The 12,153-nt window shown below is 43.3% G+C and overlaps 1 protein-coding gene across 4 annotated transcripts in view; it reads right to left on the bottom strand.

The window, feature by feature from the left end:
• CAB39L (calcium binding protein 39 like) overlaps positions 1-12,153 on the bottom strand; it is a 46,231-nt gene that overhangs the window by 7,812 nt on the left and 26,266 nt on the right. For all 4 annotated transcript variants that reach the window (XM_065743947.1, XM_065743948.1, XM_065743946.1 and 1 more), the window contains 3 exons: positions 9,231-9,399; positions 4,972-5,031; positions 55-120 (listed from right to left, as the gene is read on the bottom strand). In XM_065743947.1, coding sequence (XP_065600019.1) covers positions 55-120; positions 4,972-5,031; positions 9,231-9,399 — 295 coding nt within the window. The remainder of the gene's footprint in view (positions 1-54; positions 121-4,971; positions 5,032-9,230; positions 9,400-12,153) is intronic.

Here is a 12,153-nt window from a genome sequence, read left to right as displayed (position 1 = left end):
TGCATAACTTGAAAGACAGATTTAGAAGTAAAGTGCTAGGAAACTATACTTTACCTTCAAAGATTGTCTCTTTGTTACGTAATTTTCAGAATGAAGGAGTTTTTCATAATCCTCAAAGATCTAGACGAACAAGAAAACACAAATGCATTCACAGTTCATGTCCATCCTTCTTTCTCCCCATTCCTTTCTCCCGGTTCTTCCCACAGCAGAAGAGCAGCAGAAGTAGCAGCAGTGCCATCCTCTTAATACTTCACTGCAGTGCCAGGCCTGGCTCTTGCAGCCTTTTTAATTTGTTTGCTATCACGCAGTGAATTAATGTCCAGCAATACTCATCTGCCAAATACCACAGAAAGTGATACCACAGATGAACTGGATGTAAGAGGAGATGGTGTGAGCCAGCTAGGACAGAATTCACCCATTGCCTGCACAGCTTTCTTTCATGGGAGTGAATGTGTCACTAGGACACATGGGTCCAGCACATTACACCTACTCACTCCTATCATGATCGTGACTTGCTCTGTGAATTAATAGGATGTCCCAAATTGGTGACCACGCATCCCAAACTGGCATGTGCCAGAAGCACTTCTGTGAGGTGCCACCTGCCTCCAACACCCCACCAACTCCCTACATTTTGCAGAATGAGGTTCACAAGGAGTAGGGTGCACACTGGCTTTTGCAGGATTGGGTCAAAGGAATTCTGTGGTCAAGAAAAGTGGCAATGCTACGGTACGTGCAAGCCATCAACCAAACAAACCAACCCACTCCTGCCTGAGAAAAATCCTAATGACCAGGATTAATACTTCCAATACTTCAATAAAGACAGAATGGAAACTATTCAACTGTAGGCCTTCAGTACTAACAGAGAAAAGATTAGCCAAGACCTCATTTTGTTCCAGTTGAGCTGCATTTATGACTGCAATAATCAGCCTGATCTTTATTTAACCTTCTTGGTAACTCTAGAATGAAAGAGATAGTCTTCAGCCCTTTTCCTTTGGCAATGAAATAAAGAATACCTAAGGTAACATGAGAACATAACCTGCAGACTCATTCCTTCATCTGTATCAGACCAATTTGAGTTGATTTCAGTGGAATTTTTCTGACCAACATTTGGTTAAAAACATAGACAAAAAGTCAAATAGACAAAAGGCAACAAATCAAGGGAGTAAATTACTTTGGATGGTAAGACAAATAACGACATCTCAGTCCCACTGTTAGGTGTGTGTTACTTTCAGTCATGCAAAAACCTCCCAGCAACTCTTTTTCTTCTTATTCCCAAAATGACACCAACACGATCTTACAAATTCTGGAATATCAAGAAACTACTTAAAAAAGTGATCAAATTTTTATTCTCTATGTTCTATCTAGTTACTTATCTTGCAGTTCTGTTTACATATGAGGAGATACAATGCAGAAGTGAATAAATCTTTTTTTAAGCCATGAACTCCCGGACTTGATTCGCCCCACCGACTACTACCCATTACTAGTAGTTCAGGCAGACTGCAATGAAATATCTCAGAGAAGTCTGCGAACTATGAAAAGAGATTTCAGGGGATTAGGGCGATTAGTTCAAGGGGTGGGAGCACAAGTGGTGTTTGCTTCCATACCTTCTGGGGCGGTGAAGGACACAGAATGGGCTAGGAAAACACAAGTGATGAATAACTGGCTGAGAGGTTGGTGTAGAGATAGACACTTTGGGTTTTTTGACCATGGGACAGTTTACTCGGCTCCTGGCCTGTTATCTGTTGATGGGACACACCTATCCCGAAGGGGGAAACGAATCCTAGCACAGGAGCTAGCTGGACTCATTGAGAGAGCTTTAAACTAGCTGTGACGGGGGAAGGGGATAAAACAGGGCTCTCCAGTAAAGCGCCTAAGGAGGCTGTGCTGGAAAAAGGGGTGAGGCAGATATCTCAGCTGAAGTGCATCTATACCAATGCACGCAGCATGGGCAATAAACAAGAAGAGCTTGAAGCCATTGTGAGGCAGGCTAACTATGACCTTGTAGCTATTACAGAAACATGGTGGGACCTCTCCCATGACTGGAATACTGGGATTGATGGCTACAAGCTCTTCAGAAGGGATAGACAGGGAAGAAAGGGTGGTGGCATAGCTCTCTATATCAAAGAGTGTTTTGATGTTGAAGAACTAGTGGTTGCAAATGACAAAGTAGAGTGTCTATGGATTAGGATCAGGGGGATAGTCCTTAGGAGTGACATCGTGGTGGGGGTCTGTTACAGACCACCTAGTCAGGATGAAGAAATAGATGAGATGTTCTATAAACAACTCGTAGACGTTGCACGATGGCCAGCACTCGTTCTCATGGGGGACTTCAACTTCCCTGATATATGCTGGAAATACAATACTGCGCAGAGGAAGCAGTCCTTGAGATTTCTAGAATGTGTGGATGATTGCTTCCTGACTCAGCTGGTGCAAGAGCCTACCAGGGGAGATGCCTTGCTTGACCTACTTTTCACTAACAGGGAAGGACTAGTAGGGGATGTGAAGGTTGGAGATTGTCTTGGCCAGAGTGACCATGAAATGGTGGAGTTTGCTATTCTGGGTGCCGTCAAGAGGGTGACTAGCAAAACTATTACCTTGGACTTCCAGAGGGCAGACTTTGACCTGTTCAGGACACTTGTTGCAAGGGTCCCTTGGGACTTGCTCCTGAAGGGTAAAGGGGTCCAGGAAGCCTGGATGCTCTTCAAGATGGAAATCTTAAAGGCACAGGAGCAGGCAGTCCCGGAGTCCTGTAAGTCAAGCCGGAGGAGCAAAAGACCAGTGTGGATGAACCGGGATCTTTTGTTGAGACTCCGAGAGAAAAGGAGAGTCTATGTCCTCTGGAAGATGGGTCAGGCTACTTGGGGTGACTACAGAGAACTGGCCAAGATCTGCAGGCAGAAAATTAGAAATGCTAAAGCCCAGCTTGAAATTAGGCTGGCTACTGCTGTAAAGGAGAACAGGAAACCCTTTTACAAATATATTAACAGCAGGAGAAAAACTAAGGAAAATTTCCCTCCTTTACTCAACGAGGCAGGCAATATAACCACAGATGATAAGGAAAAGGCTGAGGTTCTCAATGCCTTCTTCACATCTGTCTTTAATAAACAGGACAGTTATCCAAATGGTACTTGCCCTGACCTGGAAGTCTGGGACGGGGTGCATAATGCACCCCCTGTGATTCAAGCAGAGACGGTCAGAGATCTTCTCCTCCATCTGAACTCCCATAAGTCCATGGGGCCAGATGGGATCCACCCAAGGGTGCTGAGGGAGCTAGCAGAGGTGATTGCCGAGCCACTTTCTGCCATCTATCAGCATTCCTGGTTATCTGGAGAGGTCCCACAAGATTGGAGACTTGCCGATGTGACTCCCATCTTCAAGAAAGGCCGTAAGGAAGACCCGGGGAACTACAGGCCTGTCAGCCTGACCTCGGTATCAGGGAAAGTTATGGAACAGATGTTATTGAGGGAGATCACACGACACGTGCATGGCAATAAAGGGATCAGACCCAGCCAGCACGGGTTCACCAGGGGCAGGTCGTGCTTGTCCAACCTCATCTCCTTCTATGACTGGGTGACCAGACAGGTAGATGAGGGAAAGGCTGTTGATGTAGTCTACCTGGACTTCAGCAAGGCCTTTGACACGGTCTCCCACAGTATTCTCCTAAGGAAACTGGCAGCCCGTGGTGTGGACAGGTTCACTCTTCTCTGGGTGGAGAACTGGCTGGAGGGCCGTGCCCAGAGGGTAGTGGTTAATGGAGTTAAGTCCAGCTGGCGTCCTGTTACGAGTGGTGTCCCCCAAGGGTCAGTTTTGGGGCCCATCTTGTTTAATATCTTTATTGATGACCTAGACGAGGGAATTGAGTGTACCCTCAGTAAGTTTGCAGATGACACAAAGCTGGGAGGATGTGTCAAACTGCCTGAGGGTAGGGAGGCCCTTCAGAGGGATTTGGATAGGCTGAACAGCTGGGCTGAGCAAAATGGGATGAGGTTCAATAAGACCAAGTGCCGGGTCCTGCACTTTGGCCACAATAACCCCATGCAATGCTATAGGCTTGGGGCAGAATGGCTTGAAGAATGTAGAGAGGAAAAGGACCTGGGGGTGTTGGTTGATGCTCGGCTCAACATGAGCCGGCAGTGTGCCCAGGTGGCTAAGAAGGCCAACAGCATCCTGGCCTGTATTAGAAATAGTGTAGCCAGCAGGAGCAGGGAGGTGATCATCCCCCTGTACTCAGCTCTGGTACGGCCGCACCTCGAGTACTGTGTTCAGTTTTGGGCCCCTCACTACAAGAAGGACATTGAGGCCCTGGAGCGTGTTCAGAGAAGGGCAACAAAACTGGTGAGGGGCCTGGAGCACAAGTCTTATGAGGAGCGGCTGAGGGAGCTGGGATTGTTTAGTCTGGAGAAGAGGAGGCTAAGAGGAGACCTTATTGCACTCTACCACTTCCTGAAGGGGGGTTGTGGTGAGGAGGGGGTAGGCCTCTTCTCCCTGATAAGTAATGACAGGACGAGAGGGAATGGCCACAAGTTGCGCCAGGGAAGATTTAGATTAGACCTCAGGAAGCATTTCTTTTCTGAAAGAGTGGTCAGGCACTGGAATGGCCTGCCTAGGGAGGTGGTTGAGGCACCATCCCTAGCGCTGTTCAAGAAGCGTTTAGATGAGGTGCTAAAGGACTTAATTTAGTAGTTGGGTAGAGATAGTGATAGGAGGATGGTTGGACTAGATGATCTTATAGGTCCTTTCCAACCTTATGAACTTATGAACTTATGAACTTATGAACTCTCTTGAGAACTTGTCAGCTGTCCCTTGTGTATGTGAGCAACTTGGGTGTCCCTATTTTGAATGCCACGCTTTGTAAATGCAAACCTTCTCAACTATTTTATGTGGAGCATGAAATCCTCCAGTAGTGAAAACATGCTTCCTCCAGCTAAGCATGAAGAGATTTTAGAAAGTTCTTCTATCATTTGTACTCACCGTATCATAATTCTGTTCCATAAAATCTGCGACCAACAACTTGTGCCTTGTTAACAAGTCCTGGAAAAGAACACAGGAAGGCTACCTTGGAGAGTGTGCTTACTTCACTGTCTCTTTATTCTCAAATGTACTTTGCTTGCACACATCATCCTTCACAAGCTATCTCCAACATGATTTCTATAAACAAACATTTTAAAACGATACTGCATGGAGTTCAGTTGTTCTGTTTCTACTAGGACTGTAAGGAGAATTCAGCGCTAACAGAATCAACATAAAACTATTCCAAAGCTCTTAATATTCCTTCTTCCTCTCATCCTTTTGTGGTCATTGTGTAGAGTACTTCCAATAAGCTGGAGCCAGGGAAAGGAGAAAAGCAAAATAACTCTTTTTGGAGGGATCAGTTTTGGTCTCGTAATCAACAGCTATCTCCATTCTGGCCCACAAGTGAAAAAGTATGGTAAGTTTGATCAACTGCTATTGCTCATTTCCAAAAATTCAACAGAGCAGTCTCTAATTCAGCCACTGGATACGTACATGACTTATTTAAAACCTAAAAGTTAGGCCCAGACCCACACTAGCAGTCCAGGTTCCTTCCACAGAAAGGGCTCTCAGGTAGGTAGGATGAGTTCCTCCAGCTGTTTTTCTCCCTGAGACAGGCTTGGCAGTAGCAGGGGCCTCCAGACAGCTGAAGTTCAATTATCCCATTCTGAAAGGTGCATAACTAATTAAAATTTAAATTAAAGCAACCTCTTCCCCAGAACGGGAATGCTGGTGCTCAGCAGCAGAGGCAAATGTTTAGCTCCAGAAGAAATGGAGTCTCTTTACAGTCTAAATAGCTATAACTGAAGTGACCAATTTGAGGCATTTTAGTTTAATTTTTATCTTATTTCCCTTTTTAAAACATAGCACTGATCACAATAAATATCTGATGAAGTCCATTCAAGTAGATGTTTCTTTCAGTGAACCAGTTTCTGGTATCTTTTTCATCGACTTTTCCTCGGTTTCCTTATCCACAGAGACTGAAGCCGATGTAGATGTTCTTTTTACTATCAATTATAAAAGGAAAAGAGAGTGCTATAAAATCCAGTATGTTACATTTTTTAAGATTTCTATTCAGCAGGATTGCACTGATACCAGCTTAAAAGGCTGAGCACAAGAAACGTGATTCACAAGCTCTGATGCAGGCACTTAGGAAGCAAGTACAACATTTTTCAACAGGGGGCAGAAATGGAATATAATCCAAAACTAGTTTCACATCAGAAATCACAAGGTAGTGCAGAGCAGCAGTATTCAGCCAGCACTATTCCCACTCTCCCCTAGAACGCTCCAAATCTGACTGTCTCTAAATATAAGCTACTTTCCTTTGCATTTTGAGGAGCTCCACTTCCCCTCTGCTGTGGTTAATTTCATTCAGGAGTACCACTCAACACCCTTATAAACTGTAATACTTTCCTACTACAAATGCCCCCAGACTTCAACTCACATTTGACTAAATCCCCCTCTGGTGTACAGAGTATCAAAGATTTTCAGCTCTCAACCAGATACCATGGTGGCAACACTACAAACCCAACATGTGGGAAACAGAACTGAGAGCACTGAGCTCAGTAATCCACCCTGTAAGTGATCGTAGCACTTATTTTTATGCTATTAGAAATGAGGTAGCTCCACACATCATGATTCAACTGCTTCCAGTTATTTGGAGTAATGGTCAAATAGAAGTTGAGATGAACAGTTTTATTTATTCTCAAAACCAACAGGTGCTAAAAGGTAATTTAAACCAAAATGTGGTTTGGTGACTTGCCACAAGTGTTTTAAGAGATAATTTCTGACCTAACAACTGCCCTCATACTTCTCTCTCTTTCTAATGCACGTGAGGATGTAGAATCCTATTTTTAAATCCTGCTAAAAATATGCTCAGATCACAAGGGACAGAAATAAGCTCCACAGCTGCAGATCCATGAAGGATAACCAATCCCTCTTGCCTTGGGGGAGTTGCAGCAGTCTCTAGTTCCTGTCACAGCTGAACTGACCCATGTCCACATCTGACCTCCCTCCTATGGGGAAGACTGCACCCATCACTTGGCCACACAACCTGCTGCTGTGCTCGGAGCAGAACCTGGGCAAAGGATGTACACCTCTTCTGTCCAGTTGGGAACAGAGTCCAAGAGTACTTTCATGAGCATGTGGTAAAACTCCAGGGAGAGAGGATTTAAACTGTTGCACTACAGTGCAGCATTATTCTCTGCATGAACTACTCATGTAGAACTACTCGTATTTTTACTCGTCTAGATTTCTGTGCTACTTTCACTTTCATAATGCCCAGCTAACAGACACAACAGCAGCACAATTTATTTGATAGCAGTATCTTCCAGTTGTGTTAAGGGGTGGTTTGAACTGGTCATCCTGCTCAACTAATTCCTTACAAACACAGTAACACTTCCACTGTGTAGCTCTTCAACCTATTCCATCAGTTGGTGAAACTGAGGCCAGGTCTCAGTATGTGGTAAATTGCTGAGCTGACATTCCTTACAGATACTCCTATCTAATCGTGTTTCTAATTAGCTCTGAGAAGAAAGAATGAACAACTTGTTTCTCTGACAGCAAAGAGCCCAATGATGTCTGTGTGTGTGGTGAGGGGGAAGTAATGTCTATATTTAGATGATTCTTTACCTGAAAAGAATTTTCTCCTTTTCAGAAATAAACCAATCTTCACTGTGTATTTTGTCCACAGGCACTAGATTGGTTTGGAGCACAGGCCTTATGAGGAACAGCTGAGGGAGCTGGGATTGTTCAGTCAGAAGAAGAAGAGACTCAGAGGAGACCTCATTGCTCTCTAACTACCTGAAGGGAGGTTGTAGTGAGCTGGAGGTTGGCCTCTTCTCTCTTGTAACCAGTGACAGGATGAGAGGGAATGGCTTCAAGTTGCACCAGGGAATATTCAGACTGGATGTTAGGAAATACTCCTCCAAAAGAGTGGTCAGGCACTGGTTTGGGCTGCCCAGGGAGGTGGTTGAGTCACTGACCCTGGAGGTTCTTAAAGAACATTTAGACATTGTGTTGAGGAACATGGTTTAGTGAGAACTACTGGTGATAGATGGACGGTTGGACTGGATGATCTTGTAGGTCTTTTCCAACACTGGTGATTCCATGATTCTGTGATTCTATGACATAGTGCTCAAGAACTATATTAGCCTCATACAGGAAAGATGATGGTTATATACAAATTCCATAAAATTCAGCAAGTTTCTCTCAGCTTTTTTACGACAAACAATATAGAGCATAGGTCACATGGTCTCAGCATTCAGTGCTGCAGTGGAAGGCAAACCCTGCCTCCTGCTTTTGGTCCATGTCTGCTTATAGGTTATAGGTTCATAGGTTCATGCTGTGCTGAGGGAACCTAGAGATTGTCCCCAGCAGCTTCACACCTGTTAGGAAACCCCAGTGGGAAATGGCAGCTGGCCCTTGCTAGTATTCCCTGGCACTCTGCTACAATTAAGCCCACTGTCACTTGCACGCAAGAAGGTGGCAGTGTTTTAGTTGTGACTGGAAGAGCTCCACAAAGCCTTTCCTTTGATCAACCTTTCCAAACTCTCAGCACTACCAGTGCCAAATTATAAGACAGAAATTCCCACACTACCACACAAACTAGGGCCTCTGTAACAGCAGGGCCTTCCTCCAGTGTGCACCTCTGTGGTGCTTTTACCTACTTGGCTCTTTGCAGTACGGTCCTTGCACTAAACCATGTGTCACAAATGTAATCATACAAACACGTATTTCATGTGAAAATAATAATCAGGGGCACAGCGTTAGGCTAGACTTGGCTGTCAAGCTCACAAGGGTCAACAAAAATTAGAGGGTTCCAGAAGAGAAGTTGAAATGATTCCTTCCGTTGGCTGTTTGTGGTCATAGTGGGTTGTGGTTTTAACTGAGGGAAGGCTAGGGAAGGAAGAAAGGTTATGCATTCCACAAGAAGTGCACATAACGAATGATTAATTTGAGTTTTAAATAGTTGCATTAAGGGCCTTGGGGCATCAAGATGAAGAACATTAGTGAAACGTAAATCTGTGCTGAACTGAAGATTCTTCACAGACTTAATCACAGTTGTGAATCCTGTTACAAACTCACCAAGGATTAATTATGCCCCTGAATGAACAATGAAAAATCCACTCAGTTTAAAAGGCAGTACAGTAATCAGTGATCACTACAGATGGAATGCTATTTTTGAGATGACACCAAGATGCAAGTATAAAGTAAATTACCTTGAATGTAGCAAAGGCATCAGATGCTATATCAAATGTTGACATTTCCACATACTTGAAGAAGTCTCTGAACTGTTCTGAAAAAAGTATGATTCTGGCCAATGGTTCATGCCGGATGCACTCTCTCAGCATAATTCCACAGCGTAAGGCAATGTTTGGGGATTCATAGCTGGAGAATGAAAGGAAATTAAAGAAAATCAAACAGTAGAACAAAAATAAGTGGGACATTTTATAGCACTAAGGAAATCCATAGCATAGGAAGTATATGTGCCCGAGTGGATACAGCACACGCACAGCCTTTCCCAACGAGAGTACTGCATCCAGCTTCAGGAGTGCAGCCCACAACACAGGAGCATACACACAAATAAAGCTGCCAGCACTCCCCATTACAGATCTGTCTTCACAAGCCAATGAACATTTCAGCATGAACATGCATTACACCTCCTCTCTGTGAAGAGACTGTAGATTGCATAAGGTTTAAGAAGAATTCGTTTACCCTCTTGGATTTATGAGAAAGCAAAGCCCATTCAATACAATAATTTCCTTTTTCAGATGTAATTCTGAACTCCTCAGTTTATCCAAGAAAAACACAACACCTCATGACCATCCATTAACTCCCACTCTTCTTGAGAGCATCACTCCAGAATATTAATGACTAATGAGGAAGGTAGGTAGTTTCCAGAGACAGTATGATTAAGCTTTTGCAGCCCTGAAGACTTTTGCTGAAGGTTAGGAGGAATTATGCTCAACTCCTACCCTGCAGAGGCTAACGGTTTATTCAGGAGACAATGGTTAGTTCCTCAAGTTACAATCCCACTATGGCAGACACATCATCACAGAAAGGAGCCAGCACACTTCTCAGTCTTGGAAAGGGAAACGAAGGGGGTGGGGGTGGAAATTCAGATAATCTTTCTATATAAAGTCTTGACGTCTTTTAAGCTGAAATTAATCCAAAATAAAACAGTTAGAAATAGTTTAGGGAAAAAAAAAAAAAAAAGAACGTAATCTAACAGTCAGGAAGGACTTAAAATGAACTTCTTCCAGCAATATTCAGTCATGTGAAAGCAATGAAGTCCAAGGGGACAGAAAGCACACTCTGTTTCAATAAGCTGGTTATACTATATCAGAACTGTACTATCACACAGAGCTTATCAGCATCATTTTTCCTTTGCACAATTAATTCCTAGCACTAGGCCAAAAGAAAAAAAAAGACAAAATGCCATCTGTGCTGTGAGTGAGTGGGCCCTTAAATTTACCACCAACATGCAATTTAAAAGAATTGTAGTGTTCTGAGAGCATACCAGAGCTGCATATTTCAACCTGATGTCAACAATGGTTGGCTCAATGAAAAATGGACCACTATTTCAAAAAGGCAAATGAAACTTCCCACCCTCAAGCAGATGCAACAGTCAAGTCCCTGCTTGCTTCCTTTTGGGGAGCAACCTGAACTTAAAACTCTTCAGACAACAGATACTGGTTACTGTTTTCTGTTAAGACACACCTCTCCTCTTATCCATTAAGAGGAGTACTAATTTCCAAGCAGAAAGAGGCGGAGTTGCTCCTAGGAGTGCAGCCAGGAAAATATTTAATACTTGGCTAAGAAATATTTTGGTTGGAATACAAGCAAATTACATTGTTTCCAGCACAATAACTTTTTAAAACACAAGCATCAACAAAGTCATTCTTAGTCAAATGCTCCATTATCTAGAGCTGGGTCATAGACCTTTGACCGCACACATAAGTGAGGGAAGTTGGGCTTGGCTCCTGGAATATGCCTGGAAGAAGTTAACAGGCTGCCTGGTTATAACTAGTATGTTATCTGCACCCACATTTCCATGCAAGCCATCAGTTAGGAATGATGGAGACGCTCTTCTAATGAGCAGTTATTACTCTGTGCAGTTCTCTTTTGTTCAGCTGAACTTAATAACCTGAAGAAATCCCCATGTACTGGCTACAAAGGGCAACCAGAAAAAGAAATAATGGACTTGGGATATTTCAGAACATTTACTGTGGAGGCTGAAAGAGGCAAGTCTGAGAGCAGGGATGCATCTTGGTGCAAAGGGAATTCTACTAGAGCAGAAGATGGTACAAGGTACAGATGCACAATGGAAGAGATTAGAAAGACAAGACAGAAGGAGAGGGCAGACAGCTCTGTTCTTATCTCCTTACTAACTACCATAAATTGAGCTCGTCCTTAGAAAAACTCAAGGGGAATTCAGCAACTTCAGCCAATATACCAACATAACTTACATTTTAACTTCACTGTGATATGAAGAGATCACCACAAGTCCGGGCAGTGACTGAGTATTTTAGAGACTGCATGTGGCATGACAGATATTCACAAATGCTCTTACACATCTTTAACTCATGAAACAACAGAAACAGAGCCATGAACTTTAAGTCTTTTATAGTCACTGTACTAAAAAGGGAAAATATTTTAACTTATAAAGGACCAAATTATTTCTGAGCTAGTGCGATACCCTGACACCACAGAAAGACTTGGATCAAATTTGCTCCAATTATATCAGATAATCCATATACCAAACACTTCCTTCACATAGAATCCTATTGATAAATGAAGGCTGCTCGTACAGAAGATGCTATTAGAGCAAGTCCTCATGCAGCAGAGCCAATTAACCTACCAAAAAAAAAAAAAAGTAGTGAACTATGCACTATATGTTCTTCTGAAGCTGAGAATCTGAGAGGGAGTAGCCAAGAAAATAAAGTGAGGCCTAAAAAAAAAGGTAGGAACAATTATCTCAAAGTGGTAGTGCCACTGGAGTATTAGGCAGGAAGTACTGGGAGGGAGCCTTGATTCAGGATCCTTCTCACTCAACAGAGCTCACATTATGCAGTGAAAAGGCAACCTTTTGTTGATACTCTTGTGAACTGACTGTCAGGGGGCAGAGGAAATTTTGCATCC

The sequence above is a fragment of the Cyrtonyx montezumae genome, unplaced genomic scaffold (assembly GCF_038088225.1).
Source record: "Cyrtonyx montezumae isolate F1298 unplaced genomic scaffold, pur_monq_1.0 scaffold_3, whole genome shotgun sequence".
NCBI classification, from domain to species: Eukaryota; Metazoa; Chordata; class Aves; order Galliformes; family Odontophoridae; genus Cyrtonyx; species Cyrtonyx montezumae.
This window is presented reverse-complemented; position numbering and strand designations above follow the sequence as displayed.